Source organism: Erinaceus europaeus, chromosome 19, assembly GCF_950295315.1.
Source record: "Erinaceus europaeus chromosome 19, mEriEur2.1, whole genome shotgun sequence".
In the NCBI taxonomy this organism is placed as follows: Eukaryota; Metazoa; Chordata; class Mammalia; order Eulipotyphla; family Erinaceidae; genus Erinaceus; species Erinaceus europaeus.
Window position 1 is genome coordinate 67,228,871 of NC_080180.1, and position 15,271 is coordinate 67,244,141.

The 15,271-nt window shown below is 45.5% G+C and overlaps 1 protein-coding gene across 1 annotated transcript in view; it reads right to left on the reverse strand.

Moving 5' to 3' along the window:
* Positions 1 to 2,703: 2,703 nt before the first annotated feature.
* Positions 2,704 to 15,271, reverse strand: part of ADAD1 (adenosine deaminase domain containing 1) — a 29,319-nt gene continuing 16,751 nt past the window's right edge. The window contains exons 7-11 of the mRNA XM_060179111.1: positions 14,178 to 14,348; positions 12,932 to 13,161; positions 10,309 to 10,546; positions 9,868 to 10,000; positions 2,704 to 3,027 (exon numbers count right to left, since the gene is read on the reverse strand). Of these exons, the coding sequence (XP_060035094.1) occupies positions 2,914 to 3,027; positions 9,868 to 10,000; positions 10,309 to 10,546; positions 12,932 to 13,161; positions 14,178 to 14,348 (886 nt within the window). The 3' untranslated portion in view covers positions 2,704 to 2,913. The remainder of the gene's footprint in view (positions 3,028 to 9,867; positions 10,001 to 10,308; positions 10,547 to 12,931; positions 13,162 to 14,177; positions 14,349 to 15,271) is intronic.

Here is a 15,271-nt window from a genome sequence, read left to right on the forward strand (position 1 = left end):
AAACAGCTCCATGTCAAAGCAGCTGTCCCTTGAATGTCTAGCCCTAAAATTCTTTATAAATTCCCTGGAAGAGGCAAACACCTTGCCTCACAACTTGAATATGTTGAATTTCCTGTCTATCTCCTCCCCTTCTACTAAATCCATCTCCTGCATTTAGTTTCTCTGAATATAATCCTTCCTTTCCCCAACCCAAACCACTGAGTATATACAATGCACAGCTGTGCTAAGGAACTAGATGCTGAATAAATTAAGTTGTGCTTACTAGAATCTATGAAGTAGTTGGATATGTTCATCTTACCCTTAAAATGGCAAATCCCACCAAGTTCTATCCCCACTTCTTTGGGCAGATGACTTCATCAATATGTCCTGGAGCCTCCCCTCCCCAGAGCCCTGCCCCACTAGGGACAGACAGAGACAGGCTGGGGGTGTGGATCCACCTGCCAACACCCATGTCTGGCAGAGAAGCAATGACAGAAGCCAGAACATACACCTTTGGTACCTCCCAGAAAATTCTGGTCCATACCCCTGGAGGGGTTAGGGGAAACTGAACTCCAATTCTATCAGGACCCGGAGAGAGAAGAGGGAAAAAGGAAGGATATTTGGAAGCAGTAGCAGATATAGATGTGGCTTAGAAAGCAAAGCAGGACAACAGAAATATGGGCAAATATATACTAAGAGTCAGCCCCTCTGACCTTGGGAGAACCACTGCAGTTTCTAGTGAAGGGAGTGGGGACACAGAGCTCTTGTTGGTGGGAGCAGTGTGGAATTAGACCTTTTCTATCATCATTTTATAAATCAGTATTAAATCCCTAATAAAAATGGCCAAGTACTTGAGGATATAAACTGTCTTTTACTTTCCCATGGTGTCTTTTCAACTAGACAGGTGCATTCCCTCAATGCTTGCCCTCTCTGTACTGGCCCAACAGTGAGAAGGTCCAAGAGACTGTAGAGGACAGTTTACTGTCAAAGTGGCTGTGCTTCCAACGAGCAGCGTAACAGATACAAAGACTGTGATTCTGTTGTGAAAGGTAAAACTCGGGTGGGGTACATAGCACAGTCGTCATGCAAACAAAGCTTCAGGCCTGAGGCTCTGAAGTCCCAAGTTCAATCCCCTGCACCACCATAAGCCAGAACTGAGTAGTGCTCTGGTAGGGAAAAAAAAAAAAAAAGGTAAAACCCAGGAGAGGCTCAAATATAGAAATATTACAAGGTGTAACAATTTGGAGCAATATACAACACGTCATAGCCAGACGCTTACAGGTGGGATGGAACACGAGTACATACTGCTCTGAAACCGTCCGTCCCCTGGATCCAGCCTCTCCACTAAGTGCAGCCACACTCACTCAGACGTGTGCTCTGTGTTAACAGTAACACCCCACCATGGTCTCAACAGTCAAAACGCCTACCTCAGCCATCGGAGGCTATGACAGTGTGGCACCATGAGCTTTGTAGATTTAAAAACTAAAAGGGACAGAGTCTGAGAACCAACAAGATCTAATTCTCCTGTGACTGAAAAGGACCAGGCTGCAGAGGCTGGAGTGTGGAACGGAGTCAGAGCTGCACTGAAGACAGGCCCTCACATGAGGACCTAGAGTTCTGCTCAGGCCCTCACATGAGGACCTAGAATCCCCTCTCAGGCCCTCACATGAGGACCTAGAATCCCCTCTCAGGCCCTCACATGAGGACCTAGAATCCCCTCTCAGGCCCTCACATGAGGACCTAGAATCCCCTCTCAGGCCCTCACATGAGGACCTAGAATCCCCTCTCAGGCCCTCACATGAGGACCTAGAATCCCCTCTCAGGCCCTCACATGAGGACCTAGAATCCCCTCTCAGGCCCTCACATGAGGACCTAGAATCCCCTCTCAGGCCCTCACATGAGGACCTAGAATCCCCTCTCAGGCCCTCACATGAGGAACTAGAATCCCCCCTCAGGCCCTCACATGAGGACCTAGAATCCCCTCTCAGGCCCTCACATGAGGACCTAGAATCCCCTCTCAGGCCCTCACATGAGGACCTAGAATCCCCTCTCAGGCCCTCACATGAGGAACTAGAATCCCCTCTCAGGCCCTCACATGAGGACCTAGAATCCCCTCTCAGGCCCTCACATGAGGACCTAGAATCCCCTCTCGTCTAGCCGTCTAGCCGCGCTATCAACAAGTAGAATCTCTTGTGCTCTATGAATAGCAAGCACTACGCGGCGATAAAAGACAGATCACTAAAGGACCCTTGAACGTGGGTGACCTGTGGGCCTTGGAGCACTGGACGTGCAGCCGGGGCACCTGAGCTCAGCCCCACCTCGTCTAGGACGGCGACGCTCTCGTTCTCTCTCATCAGTGAATAATGAATCTTGGGAAAGACTTTGTAAAGAGGAGACGGGCACCTCGTGGTCCGCATCCATTTCTGTGCAGTGCACATTCATCAGCTTCAACACGAGAAACATCTGGTTTTCACAACCAGGAATGCACTGACTGGTAACATCAGACACTCAAATGTCTGCTAACTGACCAAATTAATGAGAATTATTTGTACTCTTGGACTCTAATTTTAAATTTAAAAATTTGAGGTAGCATACAAGTATAGAAAGCATTAAAGCAAAAAATTTAAATTAATTTTCTTTTAAAATGAAAAAAAAAAAACCTTTTTAATGGCTGAAAATAAATACAAAATGGCTAACCAGGTTAAAAAAACACCCAACTAAGTCTTCAATGCAAATTGACATCAACATTTATAATTTTTCAGCAATCTCTGGAAAGTTTTGCAAATTGACATCAACATTTATAATTTTTCAGCAATCTCTAGAAAGTTTTGTTGCTAAGCTTATTTTGAAAGTTGAAGGCCACCAATAATTCAAGATATTTTTACTAGTCAAAACACACCAACGATAGGCTTTAATAATAGTGGGTCTCCTGATTCACATGCTAAACTGCTCGCTGGAGGGAGACTTCGCGATCCAGGAGCCATAGCCATGCTGCTGCAAGTAGGCTTTCAACAGAGTTTTGGCTTCTTGGTAGGAACCAGACAGACACTAGAAAGGAGAAAGCAGACCAGAGAATAGTCAGGCCATGAGGGGAGGCAGCCTATCTCATGTTTTTGGTGCCATTAAACGCACTAGTATCTTTAAAAAAAAATTTTCCCTCAATATTATATTTTCAGCTGAAAAATTTGCCTTCCGGACACTCCCAGGAGGCATTGTAAAAACATTTTAACTTGAGAGAAATTATAATCATTACAGAAATCTGAAACCGGGACTGGGTTAAGCGCAAGGATTCCGGTTCAAGACAAGCAGTGAAGCAGGGCTGAAGGTGTCTCTGTCTCTCTCCCTCTCTAGCATCCCCCCCCCCCCCATATTTCTCTCTGTCCTAGCCAATAACAATGAAAAATGGCCTCCAGGAGCAGTGGATTCATAGTGTGGCACTGAGCCCAGCAATAACCCTGGCGGCAAAAACAAGTCTGAAAATTGAAAGGCACTAAAACCATCAATAAGCCCCCAATAATAGGCAGGTATCAACACTTTGGTTTACTTCCTTTCACTTTTTATAAGTAAACTTACACAGGTGATTTTATACACAAAGTCTGAAGAAGGTTGGCCTGACTGAGGTGTGATTCACATGCCATAGACCCACTCACTTGTCTGTGTGGAGAGGTCAGGCATCACCCTGCCAGTCACCGCCTCCCCAGGCCCTACACCCCCACGCCCATCTGTAGCCAGCCAGTCTTTCAGGTCCCAGCCAACAGTTTTCTATTCCCCAAGTTGTGATTTTTCTAGACACTCCAAAGACTGGGTATACACCGTGCTGTGTGCACAGGTTTCTGCTGCCAGCATGCCGTTACCAAACTCATTCCTGTGGAGCTCCACTCTGGGAGACATTACACACAAGCTGATAAACACGCCAACTATTGCCAGTGTGGGATCCTGTGGACAAAGCAGCTGCAGACACACCTGTTTCTTCTCTGGAAGTCCTGGGTCCCATGCCAAGACTGTGCTCACTTCACCTGCCAATTTTTTCTTTTTAATATTTATTATTAGACGGAGGCAAAAGTTGAGAGGGGACGGGAGACAGAGAGGGAAAGAGACAGAGAGACACCTGCAGCCCTGCAGGTGGGACCAGGAGCTTGAACCCGGGTCCTTGCAGCACTGTCATATATGTGCTTAACCAGATGCACCACCATTTGGCCCTGTACACCAGCGTTTGTCAGAATGACCGCACCCTATTAGCTTCAATCAGCGACACGAGTTTTGGCCAGGTCAACAGGTCTGGTGCGGCCAGTCCTGGGGTCCTGGTGAATGTGCAGTGGCGTATGACTGTGAGCAGCTTTCACCTGGACTGAGTGCTGGAGACACTGTTCTTGTCTAAGTGTGCCGGTGCAGTGGCCCTGAGTGTACAGTGCTTGGCCCTTCTGTTGTGGTATTTGAACGTTTATAAGATACTGGACAAGCAAGTTATGTGAGATATATGATTTGAAAGTAGTTTCTGGTCTGGAGATTTTTATCTAATTTCCTTAATGCTGACTTTCACAACGTCAACAAAAATCTGGAGCCCAAATGATCGATCCCTTCCTTTCATGGACCATGCTTCCGCTTAAGAAATGTCTCCTCATGAGATAGATTATATTCTGCTGCTGGTTTCCTAACTGTTCCCACAATGGACAGGGCCTACTTTGAGGTTTTGCTCTCTGAGACCTGCTTTGCCGCCTGTGCGCCTGCCCCAGTTATGTGTAAAGTTCCATGCAGGTCACTCTGGCCTGTTCAGTTTATTTCTCCAGTTTGTAGTCTTCCTGATTTTCTGCCAATGTACTACGGAAAGAGGAGATCAAGAACCTCTAACTGAACCCAGGTTTTGCTCATGTATTTTGGAGGTTTTTTTGTCCTATCCACACAGCTGTACATGACCGTGGTGTAAATTAGCTTTTAGCCACTGTGAAATGCTGATCTGTTTCTGTAACAGTTCTTGTCTTAGTATATTTGATGTCCTTCATCCTTTTACTTTCAATCTTTGTGTGGCTCTAAGTGGAGCTCTTGCAGAGATCACAGAGTTGGGCCTTATTTTTTTCACTCTGGATTTATTTTCTGGAGCTCTGAGTCTACTCAGATTTAATATAATTACTGACACGATGAGTTTACACCTGCCACTTCACTATTCCTCATGTCTCCTTATTTTGTATTTCTCTTCTTTTTTAAAAACACTTTTAGTACATCATTTAAATTCTTCTGTCGCTGATGAATGAAATAGTGGGGGTTGTATTGCTAAATGGGAATCTGGGGAATGTTATGCATGTAAAAAAAAAAAAAGAAGTAGAAACGCAAAGCAGAAATTGACTGAGTTTGGAGTATGGCACCAAAGTAAGAAAGCAGAAGTATACTAGAGTTTGCAGTGAGTACCTCCCTAATACTTCCTCTCCACTTTTCCAAGCTTTGGGTCCATGATTGCTCAACAATTTGTTTGGCTTTGTATGTTAACTCTCTTTTCAGTCACCAGGTTCCAGGTGTCATCAGGATGCCGGCCAGACTTCCCTGGATTGAAGACACCACCAATGTGTCCTGGAGCTCAGCTTCCCCAGAGACCCATCCTACTAGGGAAAGAGAGAGGCAGACTGGGAGTATGGACCGACCAGTCAACGCCCATGTTCAGCGGGGAAGCAATTACAGAAGCCAGACCTTCCACCTTCTGCATCCCACAATGACCCTGGGTCCATGCTCCCAGAGGGATAGAGAATGGGAAAGCTATCGGGGGAGGGGGTGGGATATGGAGATTGGGCGGTGGGAATTGTGTGGAGTTGTACCCCTCCTACCCTAAGGTTTTGTTAATTAATCCTTTCTTAAATAAAAAAAAAATAAATAAAAAAAAAATAAATTCTTCTGTCGCTACTGGGCCCATAACTTTCCAAACATTTCCTTAATTATTTACATATTCTATCTTACGTCTTCTACTTCAGATGCATATTGCCTTCATACTGGTTAACAAAAACCCCTTTATAATTCATACATACATATATATATATATGTCACACAATCAAGAATGTGGTATTAAGAATGTTTCATACAACCATTACCATTTTAAAGAAAACAGATAAATAAATATACCTTTCATATTTTCCTACATAATTGTCAGTTAAGTATTCTTTATGCTTAGAAATTTGTTATCATATGGTACAATTTCTTTTAAGCCTTGAGGACTTTGCTTGAAATTCCTTTTAAGTAACTTTTTTTTTGCTTCCAGGGTTATTGCTGGGGCTCGGTGCCTGCACTACGAATCCACTGCTCCTGGAGGCCGTTTTTCCCATTTTATTGCCCTTGTAGTTGTTATTGTTGTCATAGCTGTTGTTGTTGTTGGACAGGACAGAGAGAAACAGAGAGAGGAGGGGAAAGTAGAGGGGGGAGAGAAAGACAGACACCTGCAGACCTGCTTCACCACTTGCTAAGCGACCCCTTGCAGATTGGGAGCTGGGGGCTCGAGCCAGGATACTTACGCTGGCCCTTGCGCTTTGTGCCATGTGCGCTTAACCCACTGCGCTACTGCCCAGCTCCCCCTTTTAGGTAACTTCTAACAAAGTTTTAAAACTTTTGACAACCTGGGATAATTTTATTTTTGTCGGATTATCTTGCTGGCTATGGAATTTGTGGCTGCTAGGGTCTTTCTCTTTTGGTACTTTGAACAATTTCCTATGTATCTGCTTCACTGTTTTTTTTATAACAACTTCATGCAGATATAAATTATATATATTATAAAACACATTCTTTTGGGGTCAGGCAGTGGAGCACCTGGTTAAACGCACGCATTACAATGCACAAGGACACAGGTTCAAGCCCCTGCAAGGGGAAATCTTCAGGAGTGGTGAAGCAGGGCTGCAGGTGTCTCTCCCTATCTTCCTCACCCCTCTCAATTTCTATCTCTATCCAAAAACAAATCAATAAAAATATTTAAAAAAAATAAAACATTCTTTTGAAGTACAGTTTTACAGAGATGTTATGCAACTTCTCTATGCTGACAAAACCAATAACTATCAAGCTAGACTTTTATGCTTTAAAATGTACATACACAGTGCACTGGGAAGCTACAGCACTGACATACAGCACGGAGGTCCCAGACTCAGGCCCAGGGACCTGGAGATAGCTTACCCAGTAGGCCATACTTTACCAAAGTCAATCCCAACATCATCTTTGCCAGGCTGGTGCTGTTACTAGTATGCTAATAAAGTAATGAATCTTTTAAAAGTATGTAAACGCATACATACACATACTTTTAGCTAATGTACTTGCTTTAGACTGGAATCATGCCATTTGAGAATATGGGTAAAATTAAGACTTTTGTATATTTATTTATTTTTCCCTTTTGCTGCTCTTGTAGTTATTATTGTTGTTGTTATTATTATTGTTGTTATTATTATTGATGTTGTCGTTGTTAGATAGGATAGAGAGAAATGGACAGAGAAAGACAGACACCTGCAGACCTGCTTCACCGCCTGTGAAGCGACTCCCCTGCAGGTGGGGAGCCGGGGGCTCGAACCAGGATCCTTACGCCGGTCCTTGTGCTTTGCACCACCTGCGCTTAACCCGCTGAGCTACCACCTGACTCCCAAAATTAAGACATACATACAGTCTATTATCATTACTGATATTAAAATTAGGTTTGCAAAACAATTTTTATTTTTTGCCCACTTGGAACTCATACTTGTACAATTCTACTATTCACAGTGGACTATTTCCCCTTTATTTTTCAGTATCAGGAAGAAAGCGGAGACACCACAGCACCACTCATCAGTCATGGAGCCTCCCTCAGTTCCATGCATGATGCCAGGGACTTGAACTTGGGTCCTATGACATAGTAATGCATGCATTTCATAAGGTAAACTATCTCCCTGCCTCAATAGTTTGTATTTAATGTTTAACTTCTGGATAGCACTGGTGTACCATGTGATAACACTGTTGGTGTCATATGCTAGTGAAAAGCAATTAGCAACATATTCAGTAATTTTTTTTTGTGTTACTAGGGACCAGGGGTTTGAACTCAGGTCCTCAAGCATGCACTCCAGGGTATACAACCACTCCAGGACCCTAAGACAGTGACTAATATTTTAAATATATGCATGTACCCAAAATACACAACAAGAAACTGAAATGAGATTAAGAGTATACTTGAATAGTAAGTGAAATTACAAGTAATTTTAAAAATTGACAAATTCTCCAATTAAAATGCATTTTTTGTTTGCAGTACTAAAGAGGATTAAGTATACTGAAAAATGTTATCAGGGCAGAAGAGATAGTATTATGCCGCTCTCATGCCTGAGGCTCTGAGTTCAATCTCCTACATCACTATAAAACCAGAGCTGAGCAGGGTTCTGGTAAAGGGAAGGAAAAAAGAAAGAAAGAGAGAAAGAGAGAAAGAGAAGGAGAAAAAGAGAGAGAGAGAGAGATAGGAAGGAAGGAAGAAAGCAAGCTACCTCTATCAGCTATCTAATCCGGCCAAAATCTCATGCTGAAATTAAAGCTGTTCCACAACCTCAGGCTGAGAGGACCTTTATTGCTGTGCCTGGTGACGTGTTCTTTTAGAGCACTTACTACAGCGAGCACACGCGATGCACTCCTTACTACAGCTAGCACACGCGATGCACTCCTTACTACAGCTAGCACACGCGATGCACTCCTTACTACAGCGAGCACACGCGATGCACTCCTTAACTACAGCTAGCACACGCGATGCACTCCTTACTACAGCTAGCACACGCGATGCACTCCTTACTACAGCTAGCACACGCGATGCACTCCTTACTACAGCTAGCACACGCGATGCACTCCTTAACTACAGCTAGCACACGCGATGCACTCCTTACTACAGCTAGCACACGCGATGCACTCCTTACTACAGCTAGCACACGCGATGCACTCCTTACTACAGCTAGCACACGCGATGCACTCCTTACTACAGCTAGCACACGCGATGCACTCCTTAACTACAGCTAGCACACGCGATGCACTCCTTACTACAGCTAGCACACGCGATGCACTCCTTACTACAGCTAGCACACGCGATGCACTCCTTACTACAGCGAGCACACGCGATGCACTCCTTACTACAGCGAGCACACGCGATGCACTCCTTACTACAGTGAGCACACGCGATGCACTCCTTACTACAGCGAGCACACGCGATGCACTCCTTACTACAGCTAGCACACGCGATGCACTCCTTAACTACAACTAGCACACGCGATGCACTCCTTAACTACAACTAGCACACGTGACGCACTCCTTACTACAGCTAGCACACGTGATGCACTCCTTACTACAGCTAGTACACGCGATGCACTCCTTACTAAAACTAGCACACGCGATGCACTCCTTAACTACAACTAGCACACGCGATGCACTCCTTAACTACAACTAGCACACGCGATGCACTCCTTAACTACAACTAGCACATGAGATGCACTCCTTACTACAACTAGCACACGTGATGCACTCCTTACTACAGCTAGTACATGCGATGCACTCCTTACTACAGCGAGCACACGCGATGCACTCCTTACTACAGCTAGCACGTGCGATGCACTCCTTACTACAGCTAGCACGCACGATGCACTCACTACAGCGAGCACGTGCGATGCACTCCTCACTACAGCGAGCACACGTGATGCACTCCTTACTACAGCGAGCACATGCGATGCACTCCTTACTACAGCGAGCACGCGCGATGCACTCCTCACTACAGCGAGCACGCGCTATGCACTCGCTGCTCTGAATGTGGAGGGCCTGCTAGTGCTCTCACAGTGAGCTCTGGCAGACCCAGTGGTTTCTGTTAACAGCAGCACCTGCTGGCATGTGAGGTCTCAGCGCTGCCCATGGCCACAGTGTCCCGCCAGGACTCACCTTTGCGGCATGGTATGTGCCCGCTTCCAGCAGCTCTTCTTTCTTGGCTTCTTTGGCGAGCAGGTTGAATCGATTCAACATAGCAGCCTTGCAGAGACGACTTGCCATCGACACACCGCTTTTAAATGGGGAACTGGTGAACAGAAGGGAGCATTTTCATCATTACTCGGGCAACTAGGCTGGCCACAGTACAGGGATTAAAGCAACAAACAGACAATCAGCTTAAATCTGTGCAGTGCATATCATGAGACTGCTCACAGAAAAGATGTTCTTGTAGAAACTATTATATTTACTGGAGACTGTAAAACATTAATTTTATTCCCAATAAAGGAATAAAATTAAAAAATAAAAGATGTTCTGAAGAATTTCCAAAGCTAATTTCTTTTGTGACTTTGCAGTTTAAGGTGTTAAAGAACTGACGATTTGTACAGAAATGCTAACCTTTCAGTGATCTTCCCACTTAGACCATCCACGATCTCCAGAGAGATATCCCCTTGTGCCCAGTTCAGACTCAGGGATTTAGACTCCAGGCTTGTTTGGAGAGAATATGCAGAGGGAACTAAACTGATGTGAGGTCTGTTGACCAGGTAAAACATGGGGAGTTTTGAAGTGAGGGCGTCATCAACACGCTGCTTTATAGCAATTTCTAGGCCTCTGGTATCAGTGCAATTCCCATCACCTAGGAAGTAAAAACAAAACGTTGACATGAGCAATACCAAAAGTAAAAATATAACAAAAAACTGGATTTTGGAAAAATAAAAATGAGTAACTGTAATAATCTGCAGTCCATTTCTTTTTGTTTATTATCTTTATTTATTTATTGGATACAGACAGCCAGAAATCTAGAGAGAAGGGAGTGGTAGAGAGGGAGGGAGACAGAGAGACGCCTGCAGCCCTGCTTCACCACTCGCAAGGCTTTCCCCTGCAGGTGGGGACTGGAGACTCGAACCTGGGTCCTTGTGCATTATAACATGTGCGCTCAACCAGGTGCGCCACCAGCTGGTCCCCTCCAGTCCATTTCTTTTTTTTCATTTATTTACTTATTTTCCCTTTTGTTGCCCTTATTGTAGTTATTATTGTTGTTGATGTTGTCACTGTTGGATAGAACAGATAGAAATGGAGAGAGGAGGGGAAGACAGAGGGGGAGAGACAGACAGACACCTGCAGACCTGCTTCACCTCCTGTGAAGCGACTCCCCTGCAGGTGGGGAGCCAGGGGGGCTCGAACCAGGATCCTTTCACCAGTCCTCGTGCTTAACCCACTGTGCTACTGCCCGACTCCCTCCAGTCCATTTCTTAACCTGTATCTTACAGTCTTCCCTTTTCAATGGCTACTTGAGTTGCTATATTCTGACAAAATAATGGGAGAATTTCCACTCAAAAAGAGTTTTCTCTTAATCTAGGCAGAAGAAGCAATATGGTGCTGTCACTAGAATGTCCCTCCTCGCTCTTCTATCTTTTTCATGCTCTAAAACCTTCTCCACAAGATGATATTCTAGTGAATAAACAAAGAGTCAGGGCTGATCCAAAGAAGCGGGTCCAGGGCTCTGCCAGAGAGGGTCGGCACAATCTGCCTTGATTTCTCAGCTGACAGCATGAAACCAGCCCCTAGTGCAGCAGAGAAGTGTGACTGGGAAAGAGCTGGTGATGGCGGCTAGTGGCGGTGCACTTGACGGAGCACACACATCCCCAGGCACACGGCCCAGGTTCAGACCCACGGTCTCCACCTGCAGGTCTCTCTGCTTCCATCCATCTCGCTCTCTGTCTCTCACCCTCTACTCAAAGAAAAATGAGGGGGAAAGAAAGGCTTCTAGGAGCACTTAAGTCATTGTGCAGACACTGAGTTCCAGCAATAACATGAGTAGAGATAAATAAAATGTTTGGTGATGGAAATAGGTTATTTTTTCACATCTGAAAGCCACACGTTACAGATGTCCAAGGACCACATATTCTAGTTATGCAACACCAAGTCATTTAAATAATGGCCATTAAAACTGCACACAATGCTGAAAGCTTTGAGTCTTTAGTTAAAATAATTGTTAAAGCAGACAGTTCAAACAGATGCACTATCAGTGTAACACAACATGCCGACACCAACTTAGACTGAAGTTAAATTATGAGACTGTCAACTAGGCTCCACAAAGATGCCAGGAGCACAGAGCTGACTGACAAGGCCCCAGCTTCCTTTGCCGCTTCCTTATGTTCCCCTGACACGAGTATAAAACACAGAGCCTACCACCAAGATGCCAATAGTACCACAGATACTACTGCCCTAGACAGGTTTACCCACGAGGGCCTACAGCTTACACTTGTTGCCAAACATGGATATTCACAGAGAAGGGATGAGTGACAATAGGGATGAGTAACAAAACCGTTTCACAAGAATTAACTAGAGATCTGCAAATGTGTGGTTTTATTAAAACCATAGGAATGAGACCCAAAATTATTTATCAGTGAGATGATGTATGGAAAACCATTCAAATATAAAAACCCACAGCAAAGAAGAAAGCAAATTTCCCATTTATGTCATTTTTGTGCTCCAGTTCTTCCTACCCGTTGGACAAATCAAAAGTAGCCAGGCCATAACCAAATGTAAGGGGGAAAGACAGGAAGGAACCATAATGCCATTAAATGAGTCTAATTTCAGGTGTAACAAAGATTTAAAATTTGAGAAGTTCACAGAAGCATTCTTTAAAAATAACGGGGGAACTGAATGATTCAGGTCCCTAGAAATGCAAAGTCCAAGCAAAACCATTTAACAAGCCTTAAATAAAACTTCAGTGCCAGTGAAGGGGCTCACTGGGAAGGCACTTACTTTGTTTGCTTTGTGGGCAACATAGGTTCAAGTCCCTTACTCCAAAGCAGCTGGTGTTTCTCACTATTTTTGTGTGAGAAAAGCAGGCCCAGAGTAGTGAAGCTTCAGCAGTGACAACAACAAAACACCCGCATATGCAAACGTCCACTTTACACTGACAACAAAACACCCACGATGCAAACGTCCACTTTACACTGACAACCACGCTAAGCGCACGTGCAGTGGAAGACGCAGGGCGAGCGCCACTCACCGACCAGCATGCTGCTGACATACACGGGCTGGATGAAGTGGCTCAGCAGCGCCCCCTGGACACCCAGCACTTCCCAGCGGGTCAGCTTGTCACTGGCAGACATGCTGCTGACTCTGTTGGCCACATCCGCAGGGCAGTAGACGGTCAGGTAGATCTTGCCCTCCACAGCCACGTGGAGGCTCAGCTCTTCGTTGGCTTCAAAGGCAGATATAGAATGTGGATTAAGGCGCCTAGACAAAGAAACAAAAAGTTCTCTTAAAAAATAAAGCTTGACAAGGGTCCTAAACGTGCATCAGTGTCTGTGACAGAAGAAAGGCAAACACAGGCCAGGCTGGAGTGAGGTGACTTGCTTTCACCAAACACCAGACGGAAGAAGCCATGTTGCAGCTTCTGGCAAAGGTAAAGCCATCAACTTCCGGGAGTCCTGCTCAGCTCTGACTTAGGGTGGTGCTGGGGACTGACTGTGGGACCACTGGAGCTTCAGGCATGACAGACTTTTTGCAGAACCATTATGTTGTCTCCCCAGCTCATCACTTCCATTCTTTTAGCCACTTAAAATCAATTAACACTATCTGAAAAATTTTAAACTGAAAAATGTGACAATGAAAAAAGCTATTATTCAAAATTCATCTTTAGTAAAACAAGTTAAAGTTATGAAATGTGACATCAGTTTTCCTGAAGTTCCTTCAGGAACACCTACACCCTTGTTCTCCCTAGAAGTCAGGCTTGAAGTGAGGCTCACCTTCTTCTCTATGCTGGACTATACTGTTCAGGCATGTTAAAACGATGCGGGTCATTTACATCAGCAACTGACCAACATTAGTCTGTGCATACGCATAAACCTCCACTTGCCTGAGGTTTACGAAGTCCGGCAAAACATGGCAAAGGAGTAGGTAGGTGCTCAGTAGAGAAAAGGCGGGAAGCAGCTCGAGTATCTAATGGATTCAGCTGAGGGCAGGGAGAGAGAACTGGTGGCCCTGTCAAGTCTACAAGTAACCTTAGGCTGGAGGTTGACTGTGGGCAGAGTGAATGTACTTGCTCAACTGCTGCTGGTTCAGAACCAGTGACGCGGCCATCCCAGCTGCTTTTAGAAACAAAACTCACTGGAAGAAAGGGCGATTTGGCTGATTTGGCTGATCTGGCCGGCTAGGCGGGTGTCCCCTTCCTCACCGTGTGTCCCTCCTGAAGCTGTGCGCTCTGTCAAGGACGGTCTTCCCCGAATAGAAACAAAACTCAGAGCACTTACAATTGGGACTTTATCTGGGCTGATCCTTTGGGTAGCTGGTTCATGTAGAGGTAAATGTTGATATTCTGTTTGAGAGTGAGCAAACTAGATGCTGGTTCTGTACAAAATATTGACTTTTCCATCATAGCAGGATTTTTGCTATAGAAGAGTAGGAGCTGTCTATAAAAGTACCTAAAATAAACAAGTTATAAAATGTAAAGTGATGTATCTTGATGAGCACATCTGTGTCGTGAGCACAGCCCGAGTGTCACCAATGCTGCTACCGATGAGAACCCCCAAATCATCTCAGCCTTTGGATGAGTCAGGCCCTGTCTTCAAGGACCTTTCCCTCACTACCATTCTGCTCTCACCTTGCGCCTAAGTCTTCTCAACACCCTGCCGATCTCGCCCATTCCCTGCGGATCTCGCCCATTCCCTGCAGATCTCGCCTATTCCCTGCGGATCTCGCCCATTCCCTGCGGATCTCGCCCATTCCCTGCGGATCTCGCCCATTCCCTGCTGATCTTTCATTTCCCTGCGGATCTCGCCCATTCCCTGCGGATCTCGCCCATTTCCTGCCGATCTCGCCATTTCCCTGCGGATCTCGCCATTTCCCTGCGGATCTCGCCCATTCCCTGCGGATCTCGCCCATTTCCTGCCGATCTCGCCCATTCCCTGCTGATCTTTCATTTCCCTGCGGATCTCGCCCATTTCCTGCCGATCTCGCCCATTCCCTGCCGATCTCGTTCATTTCCTGCCGCATCTCGCCCATTTCCCTGCCGATCTCACCCGTTTCCCTGACAATCTCGCCCATTTCCTGCCGATCTCGTTCATTTCCTGCCGCATCTCGCCCATTTCCTGCCGATCTCGCCCATTTCCTGCTGCATCTCGCGCATTCCCTGCCGATCTCACCCGTTTCCCTGACAATCTCGCCCATTTCCTGCAGGTCTCGCCCGTTTCCCTGCTGATCTCGGCCTTCTTTCTTGGCAGCTCTGCACCACTCACTAGGTGAAGCGATAGCTTCTGTCTCCTCCTTTTCCCCTTCTCGATAAAGGCACAGCTGTGACTCCAGCTCCTTACTGGGTTTAACAAACAAAAAACAAAGGAAAAAAACC